This window comes from Theobroma cacao, chromosome 3 (assembly GCF_053813885.1).
Source record: "Theobroma cacao isolate CCN51 chromosome 3, ASM5381388v1, whole genome shotgun sequence".
Classification (NCBI taxonomy): domain Eukaryota; kingdom Viridiplantae; phylum Streptophyta; class Magnoliopsida; order Malvales; family Malvaceae; genus Theobroma; species Theobroma cacao.
The window spans coordinates 1613905-1633761 of NC_142641.1; the positions used below are offsets into that span (position 1 = coordinate 1613905).

At 33.4% G+C, this 19857-nt stretch overlaps 2 protein-coding genes and 1 long non-coding RNA gene across 3 annotated transcripts; 2 read left to right on the forward strand and 1 right to left on the reverse strand.

Moving 5' to 3' along the window:
* The first annotated feature begins 990 nt into the window (after positions 1-990).
* Positions 991-3287, forward strand: LOC18603987 (uncharacterized). Its single transcript, XM_018118436.2, has one exon. It carries the CDS (start codon positions 1176-1178, stop codon positions 3012-3014), a length of 1839 nt encoding a protein of 612 aa, XP_017973925.1. The 5' UTR covers positions 991-1175; the 3' UTR covers positions 3015-3287.
* A 1198-nt stretch (positions 3288-4485) lies between these two features.
* LOC148763437 (uncharacterized) lies at positions 4486-5193 on the forward strand. Its single transcript, XR_016025410.1, has 2 exons — positions 4486-4583; positions 4663-5193. It is a non-coding gene; the product is annotated as an uncharacterized LOC148763437 (long non-coding RNA).
* A 6353-nt stretch (positions 5194-11546) lies between these two features.
* LOC18603988 (uncharacterized) lies at positions 11547-13635 on the reverse strand. The gene is made up of 3 exons (XM_007036272.3): positions 13128-13635; positions 12887-13016; positions 11547-12756 (listed from the first exon to the last, which is right to left on the reverse strand). Exons 1-3 carry the CDS (start codon positions 13258-13260, stop codon positions 11904-11906), a joined length of 1116 nt encoding a protein of 371 aa, XP_007036334.1. The 5' UTR covers positions 13261-13635; the 3' UTR covers positions 11547-11903.
* Positions 13636-19857: the final 6222 nt, after the last annotated feature.

Sequence of the window (19857 nt, forward strand, 5' to 3'; positions counted from 1 at the left end):
TATCAAAGAATATTTTATTTATTTAATTTATAATAATTGACTAGTACGTGTTGAATATTTTAATAAAATATATTAATTATATTTTTAGCTTTTTAGATTTTTATGACTTCTACCCAAGAACGAGATGCCAGAGTTAGAACGGAATCTTGGTTTTTCATTTATTTATTGGCCAGTAAAGTTGAACAAATGCTGAGGCTTTAATTAAAAAATATTGCTTATTGTACGGCCTTTGTTTTAAATTTCAAACGCAAGCTTTGCTTTCCGTTTTTCTCCATAAAAAAAAGTATTAAAAGCTATATTCTAAGAATGACAATAGATACTTTATAAACTACATGTATTGTAGGACTTGATTTGATTGTATATTAAAATAATTTATATGAGTTCAAATTGAATTTGAATTCTAAAATTTTTCCTTGTCACGAGTTTGAATGTAGTTTAAATAATGGTCATCAATATCCAAAATTTATATATTATTTTTTAATTATAAATTTATTATAATTAATGAAATATTTTTTGAATTTGATTTTAAATTTTAATTTATTTTTATGAATTATTTTTTATTTATTAATTTAATTTTTAATAATATACATACAAATTAATTTTAAACTAAATTTTTAATTTTGAATTCTGGTTCAAAATTTTTCTTTGTAATTAGAGAAGAAGGATTTGAATTTTAATATTTAAACAGGTGTTTGCGTGCGAGTTCAAAATTTTTTTAATTATTAATAATTGTGTTGAATATTAAATGAAAATTTTCAATCAAGTTCTTATATGAATAATTAAATTATTTTAATTTAATTTGAATTCAAATATTTCAAAATTAACTTTTTTTTTTTCTATATGGTCAGCACCAAATTTCCGATTTGCTGTTTCTAGCTAATTTCCTTCCCTAGACTCCCACCTAAAAAATAATTTAAAAATAAAAAATAATACAAAATATGTACTAAAGAAAAAAAAATAAATTATATATATTATATATATAAAAACAACGAATGCGATAAACCGACCGGAACCTTCCGTTTTCAATCTCTGACCCGTGCTGTACTCTAAATTCAGTTTCCAGTGCACAGTTGCAGTAGTACTGCTTGATTTGCTTTCTCTTCCGAGTTCCAGACGCAGTTCTTCACTACCCAAACTCACCCACAAATTTTTGAGAGTAAGATATAACCATAAATATGGCCGCCGCCGCCGCTGCTAAGGCAACTGCAGCTGCAGAGGAAGAGAAAACGAAAACCCTTCAACAAGAACTCTCTCTCCCAATCATGTTAGCGGACAGAGTCATCAAATCAGCTCAAGAAGCCGAGTCTTCCAAATTCGAATGCGCCGAACTGGCCAAACAAGTCGACCGTCTCTCCCAGATGCTCCGCTCCTTCGTTCGTCTCTCCGCCACAGCCAACGCCACCGTCTACGACCGTCCCGTCCGCCGTATCGCCTCCGACATCACTAAGACCCTCGAACGTGCCCTCTCCCTTACTCGCAAGTGTCGTCACAGTGGTCCCCTCCGCCACCTATTCTCCATCACGACAACCGCCGATTTCCGCAAAGTTTCGAATCTTCTGGAGTCTTCTATCGGCGACATGCGTTGGCTGCTTTCGCTTTTCGACTCGGACGGAACCAATCTTACCCTTCCTCCAGTTGCCAGTAACGACCCCATTCTTGCTTGGGTTTGGTCTTACATCTCAACGATCCACATGGGCCCATTAAAAGATCGAGTCGACGCCGCTAACGAACTTGCTTCGTTAGCCAAAGATAACGACCGCAATAAGAAAATGATCGTTGTAGAAGGCGGGGTCTCACCGTTACTGAAGTTGTTAAAAGAGGGAGCTTCCCCTGAAGCGCAAATCGCGGCGGCAAATGCGCTTTACAATCTCGCAACTGACGAAGAAAGAGTTAGGCTAATCGTGGATGTAATGGGAATTCCTATAATCGTTGGGGTTTTGGGAGAGGCTCAAATGAAAGTTCAAATAATGGTCGCGAGTTTGGTGGCAAGAATGGCGGAGATGGATTTGGTTGCTAGCGAAGAGTTTGTCAGAGAAAATGTGACGAGAAAGTTAGTTTCTTTGTTGTCTATGGATATGGTTTTGGAAGTTGTTAAGCCACAAACTGCGAAAGCTAGTATTCATTCCATCATTCAAATGAATAAAGAGATGACTGACAATTCCCTGAGGCATCCCAAATTGTTGTCGGTTCATACATCGTCATTTTCGGATGGGAGTAGCAGAAATAGGAAAGAGAGGGAAGCAGAGAGTCCTGAGGTGAAGCTTAAGTTGCAAGTTAGTTGTGCAGAGGCTTTGTGGAAGCTGTCCAAAGGGAGTTTATTGACGAGTAGGAAAATTACAGAGACGAGAGGGTTGCTTTGTTTGGCAAAAATTGTAGAGAAAGAGAAAGGGGATTTGCAGTTTAACTGCTTGATGACAATTATGGAGATTACAGCAGTTGCGGAGTTTAATGCTGATCTTAGACGTGCAGCTTTTAAGACTAATTCTCCAGCTGCAAAAGCGGTTTTGGATCAGCTCTTGAAAGTAATTCAGGAAGAAAGCAGTCCAACATTGCAGATTCCGGCTATTAGGTCAATTGGGTGTTTGGCTAGAACTTTTCCTGCAAGGGAAACGAGAATAATTGGTCCTTTGGTTGATAAGCTTAGTAATAGGAATGTGGAAGTAGCTATGGAAGCTGCTTGTGCGTTGGGGAAGTTTGCTTCTCCAGATAATTTCAATGGTTCAGAGCATTCCAAGGCAATTATTGAGTTTGGTGGGGTTCCATCGTTGATGAGGTTGCTACAGAGTAATGATCAAGCTCAAGTACATGGACTTGTCCTACTATGTTATTTGGCATTGAATGCCGGCAACAGCAAGGCCCTTGAGGAAGCCCGGGCATTGAATACTCTTGAAGGGGCTGCTCGTTCTGTCATAGCTCAGTATCCTGACTTGAAGGATTTGTTTGCTAAAGCTATACATCATCTGACACTCTACCAAGCTGGAGGCCATCCCCACAGGCAATCATTTGCACCTTAAATGCTTCTCCTTTAGCTGCTTAGATGATTCAAATGTATGAATATCTCTTTGATTATAGCATACAATGAACATATTGACACTTGAGAGGTTCAGGGATTCGAAATGAATGATGACTGGTCATTCATGATATTGATTGATCATCTTGATGATGGTGTTGATATGTCCTCAACAAAGTGAATGTATGTATGGAAAGTGTATCTGTATTGATTGCATAAAAGTTACCAAAATTTTGTCACCCAATGCAATTTAAAGAATCACAATCTCTTTCTCTGATGTTCCATGTTTTTCTGCTCTCTCTCTCCCCTCTTCAAAATGCTTGTGCACAGATGTGAAAAGATCTATTTCAGTTAGCACTGTTGTTGTCTTTTATCTGCAAACTTTTCAAGAGCCAGATGGTAAGTAATTTCGAACTAGAAATGAAGTTTCTATTTTCTGTTCTTTAATCAGTGATCTTAGCATGCTGTTAGTCAGTAGACTGTGACTATTTGATTCCTTGAAGCAAATTGAGTATGAGCTTGTTATCTTTACTACATCATCAAATCACACTGTTTTGAACCTTTTATTAAATTCTTTTGCTTTTTCTTTCTTATCATTTTATTTGATTTATAATTCAACCACATATTTTAACGTGTAGGTAGCTTTCTTTGCCCTGGTTTTTCTGTTATAAATTCAGAGTGTTTCTTGATTGCATTGATAATAGTCGTGCCTAAGGGCATATTAGATGAAGTAGTCTTCTTCCTGTTTTTCTCTTCCTTCAGTACGTGGACTTTTTGTGGTGGTTGCATTAGTTGCTTTATTTGTATCTTTCTTCTTTTCTTCCCCTACTCAATGGAATTGTTATCTTAGTTTTATGATGGTTGTGTTTTTTTGCTTGGTTATCGTCCTAGAAGGTTCTTCATTTTGTGATAGCATGAAAAAAATGTCATAGACGAGATAATGAAGGTTACTGGAATAGGATAAAAACATAATGCTCTTTTAGATCAAAAGAAGATTCCAGCATGGTCAATACTGCAATTTGAGACATGTTAAGGAATGAAGAGTATTCACTCACTTTTGCATGTTTCATTGAGAACTCATAAGTGACCTACCCTTTGTAATAATTTGTAGAAATTGTATAATACCTAAGTGTGTGATTTTTGACATTTTGTGTTTTTCTCCACCGTGCATATGATGGCTCCAAAATCCGAAACACTCATGAAGCATCAAAATTGGCTGACTCTTGCCAATCCAGTCTTTGTTCATCCGTGGACTATACAGAGGTTGCAACAGATGTTGCAACTAATATTGAAATTCTTGGTTTAGATTTTATCAAAATATTTCCTTTTTCTTATCTGCAGAAATGAAAGATTTTATTCATTGAGTGACACATATCGTTTTGAGCTTCAGTCTGTATTATTATTTTTTTTTTTTTGGGAGGGGGGGGGGGGAGGGGGAGAGGAGGTGGGGGGTGTATTTAGTGAGCGATTTTAGTATCTTGATCCAAGAGGATGGGGAAATTGATGGAGAGGACATTTTGCAAGATGGATGAAATGGAGAAGTTCTTTGGTTTTCTTTGATTCCTTCTGAGCCGTAAGTGTGGAGTTTTCAGGGTCATTTCAAATCGTAGAGGTGTACATGAGCTAAATCATTGTTATAACTTGTTTGTCAGATTTATGAAGGACCATTCCTGATTTTCATGGTAAGCAGTGATGGAATTCAACTGTTAATAGTTTTTGACGTCATGTATGGTCTTTGCAAAAGCCAAGGCTTGCAGAGAATTGATCTACCTGAACTGCCTTTTCTATGAATGGTTTGAAGCAGGAAAAGTATGTCTTTTTTTATTGCTGTTGAAGCCACTCTGTCACTAGCTATTATTCGTGGCAGAGTGCTCGGACTCCGGGTGGCAATTCAGCTATGACATTCCAGACAGGTATGTAGCTTCACTGCACTTGTAGCAGTCAAAGCCAAATGCATAGTTGTGTTTGCCGCAATGGAGCTTTCGTCTTTTTTCCTTCTGTCATTTGTCGAAAGTTTTCCTGGCATTTTAATTGCTGAAAGACTAGTGCTGCTCAGTTTGCTTGTCCGTTGGCTTTTAAGTACAAAGACATGTATTGGGTTGTCTCTACTCAGCAGTTTAGATATTTGCTGTTACATAGAATCTCATCCTATATATACGAGTTTTATTGTTTCATTCGATAAATGCACGAGTAAACTAAGATGTTCCCCTCATAGACTATACCTAATTCTGTTTTGCCAAGTTCTATTTTTTGAGTATAATCTTTTCCTCGTTGAGGCCGAAGGCTTGAGGATATGTTTGTGTGAAACCCTGAATTGTGAAAACATTGATAGCAGTTAGCAGAAGATACTGCTGAAGGGTTTGTTTTATGGAAAACTTGTTTGTTGCTGTCCAGATCATCCAACAATGTTAGTCAAAGCTATATGGGCATTTTATGTCATATCTGCTTTTCTTTGTTACTGTGAGGCCAGGAGGAGATGCATTGCAACCACTCGTACTCACTGAGGTGATCATGTTAATGCTTCTTCCTTCCACTCAGCAATGGATATTTCTACCAAACCAAAAGTTGGCTGATTCTATTCACCATGGACATTGGCACATGCATGTTTATGGAGGCTTCTCCACAAACTACATTTTCTGTCCTTTTGATCCCTATGGCAAAGCCACAAATTGATTGAAGATCTATAAAAGGTTGTGCTACCAAATAGTAACTGAATTGGTCAAGTGTCTTAGACACAATTTCCACCCAAAATATTAAATAAACCTTTAAATTATCCCAATTTTTTTCATAAAAAAAATCTATCATTTTATTGTATCTAAATAAGTGTATAGTTTATAATTTTTATTTAGACAAATTCTTATATTCGTTGAAAAGATTTCATAAACGGAGATTTCAAAGATTGTTTAGTTCATAGTCAAGTGATATTTTTCGCACTCATGAGAGATGGTATGATCTTTTCATATGTGGCGAAATTGGTTAAGCATTCAAGTGTGTGTAGAATGTGTTATTTGCTCATGAATCCAATAGTCATTAAAATCACATGCTAAATGTGACATATTTTCATCCATATAAGAGTTTATATCTGAGTATAATAAAATTGTAAACCAAAGACACTTATAGTTGAGCCCAAAATGTTCAACTTTGATCTTAAACACAGTGATGGTTGGACTTTAGAGACAGACCATCAAAAGCCCCATTCTGGCAAGACCATGAAGGATTGGTCCCATCGTGCCAAACCCAACAAGCTGAAAGTAATTGAGTTGAGTCGACCCATGGATGCCTTAATGGGCTAAGGTTATGATTCCATGGCTGGCTGTGGCCTTAGCTTGAGTTCAACACTCACCATCTCTACCCAAATGTAAAGAAATCAGTCCCATCCATAAAAGGAAATGACACCCATTTCACCCTTCCGAATTGGAAATATGATGCCATGGAGCTTCCATTACTCCATCTAATATGGGCAGATGCAACAGTGCCTGAATCACAATGCAATATTTACACGGCTTGGGTTTCAAAACTATACAACTCTGCTTTGAGATCCATGTTTGAGAGGGTGCCCCTTGTTTCACATAGGAAGAGTTATGCTCAGCCTACTCTGCTTGTAGCTGTTACCTGGTATCAGAGACAGAGAGAGAGACAATGTTTTGATGAGGGAAATTTCAGTTACAAGCAAGGAAATGTGAGTTCCACCAACCTTCGTTAAAACTAACGGGGTTGGAAAGCGATTTGGAATTCATCTAAACAGACAATGATGAAACATGTTCTTGTAAGTCTCTTGGTTTTATATCACCAATGGGGCAACCGATGGAGACATGGAAAGCACCTTTTCTTTCTCATTTGTTCCATGCTTGTCATTAGGTAACTTATCTTTGATGAGAAGCTATATAACAAAACTTTAAACCTAAGAAAAGCACTAAAATGTTCCTTTTTCTATGCAATTTAAGGCTCCATCCTCCCTTTCATGTTTATGATTGCTTAAATCCCATGAAGAATCTTCTCGTTTATCATTACAATTTGCAGTCTCTCCATTACTTCCCAAGTTAACCATATTTCTGGTGGAAATAATGTAATACAAAGTCAATACTTGTCTTGAATGTCATTCTCGAGATCGCGTAATCTCTCCATTACCATTCCTATCCAAGTCTTATACTAATAACTAAAAACTCTAAAACTTAACCTTGAATTCTAAACCGTAATACCAAATGGTAACAGTGGACGTCATGATAAGAAATTTACTAGACACAACCAAACGGGACATCAAATGAAGACAGAAGATTTTTGTTCAGCATTTTCTAGCTTTTACCTTCATTGAGTTTTTCTGTGTCCTTTCTGAAAGGCAAATCGGCTTTAATTGTGACGTTGAAATCAAATCAAATCCAGAGGAAAGTGAAGTACCAAGCAAGCTAATGTTTCTTGCGTCAATTTTTCTTTCCAATATTTGACATCGTTTATATCTTTTCTTTATGAGCTTTCCTATTGTTGGCAAAGCTCCCAGACCAATAGCACCACGAGGCTGATGAGAGGCAACTCTTTGGGTCTTTCAACATTGTTACTGTCATTGAAATGCTTGCACTTCACGGTTCTAATCGAATTGTGAGTGGATGATGTTTCCCCTCTTAGTTCCGCAGTCGTAGCCCCTTCAATCTTTCATTAAATTCCACCCACAGCTTAAGACCTATACCAATCTTGGGTCAGCCATGGCTATACGTATCTCTGGCCATGCAAATGTCCCAACTCATCTGCAATAAAGGCTTTCGTTTTCCCTACTTTTATACTCCTATCCTAGAAAGTCCCCTTCCATGCCGAGTTGCTTTCAGCAATGATAGTTGTTTTATTTCTCCAAGATCATTTTTCCAGGACTTTACGCATTGGAGAGATGGTATTATGTGACCTAAGGCTTATGTATTAAAGAGGTTCTAGAATTACAACATTTCCTGCAATCATCAAACCTTAATATTTCTGTTCTCACGATATATGACATGAAAATTGTCGTGACGATGACATACATCTCATCAAATCACATCATATATCACATGAACAAGAATACTAGCCGGTATTGATTTATTAAATTTATTGTTAATTTTTTGTTAAAGTTAAAGCTCGTCCGGGTACAAACCTAAAGATACAAAGTTTGTTCGGAAATGATGTGAATGCTTAAAGCTTATGAAGGAAAGTACAAAGGAGAAATGATATAATTAAATATGTGGAACTTCCTTTATAGTTACACTTTCTTCTTTAAATCTTATGTTAGATTGGATTAAAGTGAGGTTACCATAAGGACGTCCCCTCTTTTCCCTCTCGCTTTCGTTTCTGCCTCAACGTAAACAGCAAGACACGTTTCAGTGCCTGCCCGTAGGCCACAGGGGGTCCATTTCCATTTCCATTTACAGGAACAAATCTCATAAATATATTTTTATATATATACACATACACTTTTCTCCTTTATTTTATTTTATTTTTCTATCAGTTTTCCTCTAAGATTGATCTAAGCAATCATATCTGTAATATCTTGGGAGGCAAATGGGGTGTTCGTACATGGCTGTAAAAAAAAAAAGGAAAAGAAAAACAATTATTTTCTTTATGCCATTATTGTGTAAGTGGGTCAAGTAACAAAAGGAACACTTTCAATATTTGGAATGATTCTCTATCATGGCTTTTATTATTAGATTTCATGAATTCTTTTTTGGGTTATATACTCTTTTCGTCCTTTTTTTCTTTACCCATTTTTTGGGTTAGATATTATATTTTTTTTAAAAAAAATTTGAATATATCTTAAAACTTTTCTTAATTTAATTGAAAGTGAAAAAAAGACAAACGTTTAACCAGGGGTGTCAACCGTTGGGATACTTGTTAATTTTTAGATACTTTAACTCGAATCTTATTATTTGTTAGAATATTCAAATCTTATAAATACTTGATTAAATTTTTTAATTGTTGCTTAAATACATACTCGAATATTCTAGGCACTACTCATTAAATATCTGCATCCATTAAACATCGGCTTAAAAACCTTTAAAATCAATTTTCGTGTATATTATTAATGAAAATTAAATTAATGAATTAAAGTTCAAAATTTTAATTAGAATTATTAATGAGTTTTAATAAGTATTACATTAATTATAAAAATTTTTAAAACTAATATATATAATTAAAATTTAATATTAAAAATTATGATTTATAGTTGAATTCGATCAAGTAGTGGTTATCTTAAAATTACTATCCGAACTTGACAATCGGATTAGTAATTTTACTATCTGAATCCGATTATAAAATATCATAATTTTATTTAATTGAGTCAAATAATGTAGATACTCTGACGTGTTGATATCTTAATTTATCTCGTAAATAGATTCAATTATTGAAATATATGAGTTTGACCTGCAATTTCTGTCGTCGGTGCAATTATATATACAACTGGGTATTTCAATACTTATCATTACTTAAAGCAGCCCAATAAGATTTGTCGGGCAAGATTTATTTTTTGACCAGTGAGCAAAGCACTTAGTACCCAGAAATCTTTTTTCCTTTTGCAACCCGATCATTTCTTTCTTTGTTGAATTCAAAAAGTAAAACAATCTCTTTTGGATGTCGGCATGTACACTTGGATTCTGAATCCACCAAAAAGGATTCAGGATTTCAGACTGTGTACATACGTGCAATCATCAAGTCATTTCCCTGAATATGTTTGTTCCATTGACATTTAGCCATGATACTGTTCATTGAAGTAGACGGCTGATTAACTCCATTTTTCCAGCTTTCAGCTTATGTATATGAAAGAAAGACAGTTCATATAATCAACATCTTACGTCCCAAAGGGGCTTTAGCCTGTGGAAAAACTTTTAGCAGACAGGCAACCTTGTGGCTCAGATTTGAGATAGAAACATTGATTAGTAATCAGGAAAAACATAAGGTCAAACGATGGATTGTGAACCAGAATGGAATGTGTCTAGCTAGGACCAATTTGTTTGAACCCAGGTTTCCACTAAAATAAGGTTTTTATGACACCAGCACTGAGGGAAGTGAGCCATCGTTGCTACAGGGTGGGGGTGTGAAGGGGTTCAAAGAAAAAGGAAAGCCAATGGTTGCAAATGCATCAGTACAACCCTGGACTGTGACCCTTTGTTGGTTGTCACTATCTTTTACATCCAAAATTTTGGGGTGCACGAACTTGTGATGGTGTGTGGGTCATCTGATCTTGATGAAACAACAGCTTCTGATGATTCAACAAAGCATTTTCTGTAGTTTCATGGCCATGCAAGAAATAAAAAAAAAAAAAATTATATGCAGCAGATACCACAAAAATCTTAGTAGATATTTGAACTGAAGTGATAATGACTTTGGCGTATGGTACAGAATTTTCGTTTTTCCTTTCTTTTTTCTCTCTTTTTTTTTTTTGGGAGGGGGGGTGGGAGATAGAGTTTCCTGTTTCTCATTGCATTAATTGAAAGATTGCTTTCAAATTATAGAATTGGTGACCATGTCGGCCCTGATCAAGGTATATATTTTTCCGAGCTTGGAGCAGGAAAGCATGGAATTGACTGTATAATTTTTCACTATCTTAGCTACAAATCAAATCGGATTCTTGATTTTACATTGACCCACTACTTGTTATGTCTTAGGTACCAACAACCTATGATGAAAAGGAAGAAATACCGTTAATTTGGATTATGGGTTATGAAAAATAAAATAAAATAAAAACCAGTAGATTCCTGTTCTTTTCTTTTTTTTCCCCTTCAGGGTCTCTTTAGTTTCCACCTCAAGGAAGGTCGATTTGGTTTCACTGCAAGGTTGCCACTTCTTCATCACTACTGTATACTTACATATCTCTTCGAATCAAGCACAGAATTTATTTTCATAAGATGTTGTTAACGTTACTGCTACGTACATTAAGAAAAGTTACAGCAATCCTGGCAGCATGAACATTCCAAAAGCTTTGGAAAACCATAGATGATTGAAAATTTCTGGACCAATCTATAATTCCATAAGGTGTCCATGGGGGGGGGGCGGGGGGGCGCTAGGTCCTAGTGTTTTCTCTCTCTCTCTCTCTCTCTCCAATAATAGAGAGGCCAGCGAGCCAATTGGTGCCTCTTGGAGGGACTCGGAGAATGCATGGGAGGGGGGGGGGGGCCTCTGGCGAGCCAGCAGCTGGATCATATTAATCTGCTGGCTAAGGAAATCAGCATCTGAGATATGGAAAACATCGGGCCAGAGATAATCCTGTTATATTATTTTCCGCCAGCGGTTTCAAGATATACATCACAATCTAAAACCTACCTTTCCTATCTAACTATATAGACATTTTTCTATAATCTCGGTGTTTGAAAACAATGACAATGAAACTCTAATTTGTTTCTGGTGTTGAATTGAGATGAGAAAAGACTACAGGATGTTTTTGGTATGGATTGTGGGTTCGGATCAAATTTGTCTACTACAAAGAAAAGGGGTTTAGCTTAAGCAAGAAAAAGACAGGCATGGTAATAGAGCCATAAATGCATCTAATAGTAATAATGGTAGTTAGTTAGACACCATGGAAAGCTTAGGACCACAAGAAAAAAGAATTAGTAGTTTTCACTCTTGGTGACTGTAAGTACATTATTTCAACTGTTCTCAAAACAAATACAGGAAGAAAACCAATAAAAAAAAAAAAAGAATGCACAATTGACGAAGAATACAGATTGAAAAACTCCCCAGAGAGAACAGCTAAATCACTCTACCAGGTTATTAGAAAAATAACCAAAGGAAAATTAAAAAAATAAAAATAAAGAGAGAGAAGGGTAAATTAAGACTCTCATCCCAAACCTTTTTTCAGTAGAAGTCGTCCTGTACTATCAACATCTGTGTGTATTGGTTTTTCAAAGAGGCGAAAGAAAAAAGAATGGATTTACAGTTCTGTTCATATCTGCTGGAAGACATCAAAATTTGCTCCTGTTAGATCTTCTGACAGCGATGTTAATGGATAGCTACTGAAATCTACCGAGTTGTGGTTGTGAAGCTGCCCCTGCCCTTCTTGCCATGAACCCGGTTTCAATTCCTCGGACTTGATCCCGTTGACCTGAAACTGAAACATGGTGTCCAACTTGTTCTCAGTATCCCACGAGAATGCTCCGTTTTCCACCATGTTGTTCATCTGGAACCCTGTGTAACTGCTGATATTTGAGCTGTTGCTAGAACTCTCCTTTGCCTCGTTCAGGAGGAAAGAAGTGCTTATTCTCGAAGCTGAATTATCAGAAAAGTCTGTTCCGGACATGTTTCCGTGATCAAAATTAGTTAGACTTGGCATTGAAGTGAATGTGAAGCTGGAATTTGTCTCAAAATGGTTCTGATCAAATTGCCTGACACTTGGGTGGTATTGTGGTACGAGATTGGAGTTATACCCACTTGGATCAATCCCCGCCTGCAATTCAATGTAAGCCAAAGGATCGTAGACTTGCTTGTTGATAAACTGATCTCTCGAAGCTTCTGTCAATCCACTACCGTAGAAACCTGAATCACTGACAAGAAATGTTGGCTCATGAGCAGCGAAGGATGATACAGCGCTAGCAGAGAGCCCACTAGACTGTGGGACTTGCAGCACTACCGAATCTGTACGGTTCTTTTCTTCTTTCACTTCAACTTTATTGCTTAGCGGCTTGTGGGTGGTAGGGTCAATGCCTTGCTTCATTAGTTTCTTCTTCAAACAGGAATTCCAGAAGTTCTTGATCTCATTATCTGTTCTTCCTGGTAACTGTGCTGCAATTTGAGCCCACCTGGAACCCCATACAAGGAAATCAGTCAAACCAACAAAAAATCAATCAGTCCCCATTAATTTCCACCTCTTTGGTTTATCAGATAACAAAAAGAATTTTGCATGTTCGCTGGTCCATAAATATTAGTTACCTGTTGCCTAGAACTTCATGAAGACTGATTATTAGATCCTCCTCTTGTTGTGAAAACATTCCTCTTTTAAGGTCAGGTCTCAAGTAGTTTATCCATCTCAATCTACAACTCTTTCCACACCTTTGCAAACCTGCAAAACAAATTCATTTTTGTCAAATTCCAGGCCAAGGAAACCCAACAAATGAATCCATCATATACAGATGTTAAAAATGTGCATGTGATAATGAAAACACACACACACCAGCAAGCTTAGGCACTGAACTCCAGCAACCAACCCCAAATCTCGTTATGTAATTAAACAGCTTCTCATCTTCTTCAGGAGACCATAAACCTTTCCTTAACTTCTGCTTGATACAACAAGAATGGCGCCCCATTTTCGATCAGAAGACAAAACACAGAATGGGTTTTTTCCTGTGAGGACGTAGGACAGACAACGTTAACCCACAGGAAGAAAAAAAAAAGAAAAGGTTAAAGTAAGCCGCTAGCTAGCGTGATCCTCTGAATGATTCGGACATGGAAAGGTGAGAGAGAGAGAGAAGGGTGTGGGTTTATATGTCTTTAGATATGTTTCCCTGTGTAAATTGTATGATTGGGAAAAAAATCAAGAATAACATTTGATGATTTAAAAGGGATGAGGACTAAATAATACTTAGAATTCAAGTTATTGGGAGAAAGAAAGAGAGCTTGAGAGGAAGGTGAAGCAATCAAGTGGGTTTTACGCAAATCTGGTGCTGCTTTTGCATTGGGACTGGATTGATTTTTAAGAAATCTTTATTTTTTTCCTCTAGAATAAATATAAATATATATATATATATAAAGTGGATTAAATGAGAACAACTCTTAAAACGTGTACTACTTATGAGTAAGAATAATGCAGTTAAATGCTTTGATGTTCCTCAACAGGAATACTATTCTTAACTTTTTAATTAATTATATAATAATATGACTTCCATGCCTTATGTTTCCAATAAACTCAACATCTCACCCATTGCAATTTAATTTATCTCTAAACCACTAAGCCAAAACATAATTGGCTTATTCCGACAAAAAAAAAAGATTTCATCAGAATATCTTGTGACGAGTTGTCGCGAGATTCTTGATGAAGTTTATTTTTAAATATTTTGACTAAATTTTTCTAATGAAATCATTGTAGTCGAAAATCGATCATAGAAATGTGAAATCAAATAAATGTAATTGATGTCAAAATTTACGATGAAAATTTTCGTTAAAAATTGACTCCACCAATTAATATTTTTAATAATCCTCATGAACGGTTAATTAAAAAAGTGTATATATCGTATATATACCAATCATATATATAATACGATCATTTAGTGTTATGTTTATCATATGTAACATATAATTACATCAAAGTATTACTCAATTAATAATTTATCAAATAGGCTACGTGTAAACTTTATACTATGTAGGAATATAATCTAAATGAAGCTATAAAACTCAAAATAATATAAATAAAATTTAGAGGGCCAATTAAAAAATATTAAATTAAGCGGAGTACCACTGCCTTCATAATTAAAAGCAAATTTGGGCTTTTGGGTTACTATTGCCATTGAGAAGGAAAAATTAAAGCACAACAAGGTCATTTTCCTAGAGAGGAAACTTCAACGAAAAAAAGAATCATAATTAGTTTAAAGCTAATTATTGTTTTCATATTAATTAATTAATTAATTTAACACCAAACAAAGTTGTCTAGAACCTTCGCAAAAGGTTTCAATAAAATAGTGTGTTTTTTTGCCTTGCTTGCCAGCTACTGTACCCCAGTGCAATGCATTTGGGATCATGTCAAATGTTGTACTATCTAGATTTTTCAATTAACTTTTTAAGAAAATTTTTAAAAATAAAATATAATAAAAAAGAAGAAAAAGAAGTCAGCCGACACTAATTCATCAAGAGCCCTGGGGTCCATGAAAAGATATAAATATATGGACCGTCAAAAATAAAAGATACCCTTAAAATTATTAAATAAAAATATAATATATATATATATAGTAGTAATAACTTTTATTTATTTAATATATTAATTAAAAAGAAAAAAACTTTTGTTTCTTTTGTTTTTTGACCTTTTGGACTGCATATATTTGGAAAGCATGACGATTGAAGACTAAAGAAGAAAGTCTTTAGCTAACAATTGACTAAAAATGTTTTTAAAAAGTTAATTTTATAATTATAATTAAAATTTTAATTAATCATTTAAACTCACATGGGGTAATTAAAAAAAGAAAAGCTTATGTTTGATTTTTTATTTAATGGTCTGCAAATTGGTACCATCTATATGATAATTTATTCAAAAAGATGATTAATTATGTTGAGTTAGGAGGGAACCTGGTCCTGGAAAGAAATTAATTACCCATGATTACCAATATTGAAAATCAACAAACAATACATTGCTACTTGCACAATTTCATTTGTCTCTAGTCATTAATCAATTTTACAATTTTATGGGAAAAAAAAAACATAAGTTATAAACCAATACGATATATTGATAAATGGGAAAGGATGCTTCCTGTTGCCTACTTAGTACATATCGGAAAATGGACGACAATAGGGGTTGAAGGAGGTCAATGAATATTTTATAAGCAGATATTTTATATTATTTAATTAAATAAAATTAAAATATTTTACATTATTTGATTTGATTAAGTAAGGTTAGAATTTTTTACAAAAAAATTTGATTCGGGTAAGATTTAGATAGTAAAATTTCTATACATCACGTGTTCGGACATCGATTTAAGTAACTATATAGATCATCCCTAATCAATTATAAATAAACAATTTATAGAAAAATTTATATGATTTGTGAACAGAATTGCCTTGAAACTCCTGGAAATCAGGCTAATACTGTGGGAAAGGATGCTTACTGTTTGCTAGTTGGGACATGATGGAAACGGTGGAAGGCCTGGGGTAAGGCTGCAGCTTGCTGGTTGAAGGAGGCTGTACGACTATTGTACTTAGAAGTAATAAACCGCGTTTAGCCATCAACTTCATAATTTTCTTTGTCTACATTACAAAATTTCTGTTAAGATTTTTCTTTTTCCATCTTACCATCATAAAAAATGTAAAATTAAATTAATAATAAGTATTGTTTTATCAGTAAACCAAGCTTGATTCGAGTGAATTAGAGCTGAAATCAGTTATAAACGACTATTATTATCTCGAATACTTTTTTCATTTCATTTTATTTATTTTTTTGGTTAAATAAATTCATCAATTTCGACCGTTATTATTTACAAATTTTGAATTTCAAAGTTTTTAAAATATGATTTTGTTATAAATAATGATTAAAGTTGAATTCCTTAGACAAAAAAATAAAAAAGACAAGAAAGTTTTTTGTATTTTTTTGAATAATTTAATTTGTAATCATTCATTTTAATAAGTAGGAAATATCACTTGCCACTAAAGTACAAAAGGGGTGTAAACTATATATGTCGTGACCATGACGGTAAAATTATTTTTAATATATAAAATAATCATCACTCGCATATATGAAATTTATAATTAATGTCTAAATTCCGATATCATATGAACAATTATAAATCAATAAATTAAAAATAATAATAAAAGGAGAAAAACATATAGAATTACTATATAAGAATGTAGTAAGTTAATTATATTAGTAAAGTATTAGTAACATGAAGGAAAAATCAGCTGAAATATATAGAGAGAAAATAAAATAAAGTCAAACTAATTTTTCGTGTAAGCAATAGTAAATTAAATCAAATGATAATATCCATTTAATGCCTCATTGAGTAAACTGAAGTTATAAGGAACATTTTACGATTACTATTTTAAGGACTAACTTTTGTAATTTAAATGTAATCCTATGTGCACAATCTTAATAAAATCATAAAACTACTTCAATGTCACATTCAATATATTCATATGTAAGATTTGAATTAAATGACAATATCGTATGTGCGGACGTTTTTTATTTTAACTTTTTACAAATTTTATGCTTACGGATATAACATGCTATTCTTCTCGAGCCAAATATTGTACGTATTTTTAATAAAATTTTGTTTTTACATTGATGAATAAGTTGAAAAAAATAATGGTTGTATCTTATTTTAGGGTTTATAGTGGTTCGGAAACCAATTTATACCGTTTTTCGAATTAATTACTTTGTTTTATTTTTTTGATATAAAATACATTAAAATTAAAATTTTTATTTTAATTTTCATAGAAAAAGGAACAAATATTTAGAAATGGAAGAAAATCTCCATTGTTAAAGATCATCAATAAATGATGGACTTTGATTCTTTATATAAATATTAATTAATATTTTATATAATACAAAAAGTTAATCAAACTGATCGAATCGAGTAAATATAAATCGGTTTTATTATTTCGGTTTTAAAATATAATTTGACTGATTCAATTATTTTTTTAACAAATTAATTAATTTAATTTTAAAAATTTTAATATGGAATTGATCGAACTCATAGAATGTTTTATGGCACAGTATAAAGAGCCTTTAACTTGAATGAAAGCTTCAATGATTGAAGGCCGTTCCCATGACCGACAGATACACGTAATACGAAATAAAAGCGAAAACGTTTTATATATCCTGGAAAATACGCAGCCAGCGCAGCGCACCCAATCACTTCCACATTAACCACCATTTCGCTACAAATTTCTTGGCCCCCTTTTGTTTTGTCTGCCTCTTTTCGTTTTTTAACGTAATTGCAAATTGATTCTCTACATCCCACCACTCCCTAACCTTTTTGCACACCATTCCATGTCCCACTTTTTACCTAAAATTATACAAATCGATCGTTCGATTTTAAAAAATCAAAACTTAAACAAATTAAATTTTACATTAAAACCGATCGAATCGATTAAAATTTAAATATTAACCAAACAAGTCAAAAATTAAATCTACATTAAAATTCATCAAGTCGATCGAAATTTAAGAAATAATCGAATAAATTGAAAAAATCGATGATTGAGATTCCCATATGATCTGATCAGGTTGTTGAGATTAATCTCCAATCCATGAGGGCAAAACCCAAAATCGAAAATTAAATAAGTTGAATTCCACATTAAAATTGAAGGGATCGAAAACTGATGATTGAGATTCCTATATGATCTGATGAGATGGTTGAGAATAATCTCCAATCCATGAGGGCAAAACCCAATTGTATAATGAGGTTTATTGGATGGTAATATGGAGAAATAATTGAAGGAAAGGAATATTGGTGGAATGAGAAATAATTTTTGGGGCCATAGGGGGATTGGGAGGATCTTGACTCACACGTGAAAAATAACTTTGTCAGGATGTGAAATAGAATATATTATTACAACCATAAGGAATTAATGTTAAATTAATTAGTTTGCTTAGAAAATGAATAATAAAATAATGACATCATCTACCATTAAATAGTTTTCAATTAATAATTTTAATAATATATTTCTTATCAGAAGATATCATATGAAGGTTTGTTAAACTATAAACTTAATTAAGAATACTTAATTAAGTCTAATCTAAACGACAAATCATAATTTAATTTGTGGAGTAGATGGATATATAGAAGATTCCTAATGTCTTGTTTGTTATGATATAATTTTCTTTACATGTTGTAATTGAATCTCGATTAAAAAATTGAGAGCCAATAGATTACTCTCTAATTAATGACCCTTTTTCTTATTGCAAATAGGCAATTGTTGTTTTCTTTGAGTTTATAGTCACTAAATAAGAATAGTTAAAATGTTATTTTACAAAAAAAAAAATTTATTTGGTAACGAGAAATTAACTTATTGTCGAGAGAGGAGGGAAGACTATGGGAAGAGGTCGAGGGAGGGGAGAGTGAAAGATCTGTTTTTGAAAAATTATCTTACGCTTTTAGAAAATGTAAGATAATTTTTTTTTTTTGATCAACTGGTTTAATTCCATTGACTTGGAAAATTTTTACAACCACTTTTGCATTTTTCGCCTTTGAAACATGGGAAAATAGTGAAAAGCATTTCCAAAAAGCATTATCATGCATCCATTAATATTGTCATATGATTAATGATGGACTCAGGAACCCATATAAGATATGATTACAAGGATAATCATACAAAGTTATGTATTTATATATTTAAAATTTTATACATATAATAATAAAAAATTAAAAATTAAAAGGTAACGACCGCCACCTCCCATCACCTTTCAGCACCATCTTGATTTCATCAGTGTATATTGATCCTTTGTCTTTACACCAAAAAGAAAAGAAAGTTCATTCAAGATAAAAAGGAAGATGGCTTAATTCATAATATGGATACGTTTCTAATACTAGACATGCTTTCAAAGAGAAAGAGGTTGACATCATTGACAAAGAATAGAAAAAAATAAGGAATTAATTCGTATCTAGAACATGAACAAAATTTCAATTGCTTAAAACCATAGTTTGTAATCGATGCTCCTTTGTGCTAGCTAGCTAGCTAGCTTTAAAACCAAGATGCTACCAAGAATTTGTGCTTGCAAATCACGAATCACCTAAAATATCATATAGATTTGAATATGCTATACATTGCCGACAATCCCTTCCCTTTTTTCTTCTTTCAACACAAAAATACCAAATCGATTCTTGTTCACTTAGTCAATAATTGCAAATTAGTAATTTTCAAGCAATCTAATAATAATAAAAAAAAATACATTCACAAAAAATCCCAAATAAAAAATATGTAGTTTTTTTTTTCGTCAAATACAAATCAACAACAAGAATGACAATAATAGTAATTTTTATTTTATCTTAAATTAACATAAACACGAGAAAATGATCAAAGGTATATTACCACAGAATGTATGTACTACTTCTTTCAATTGTTTCGTATAAAGAAAGTAAGGAAATTTTGACCCGAACTTGATCGATTCGAAAGAAAAGCATAGTATATTACTATCAATTGCTTAAGAAAGGTAACGATTTTGAATATGTTTATATTTATTTCTTGTTTTAGACTAAGATTTTATT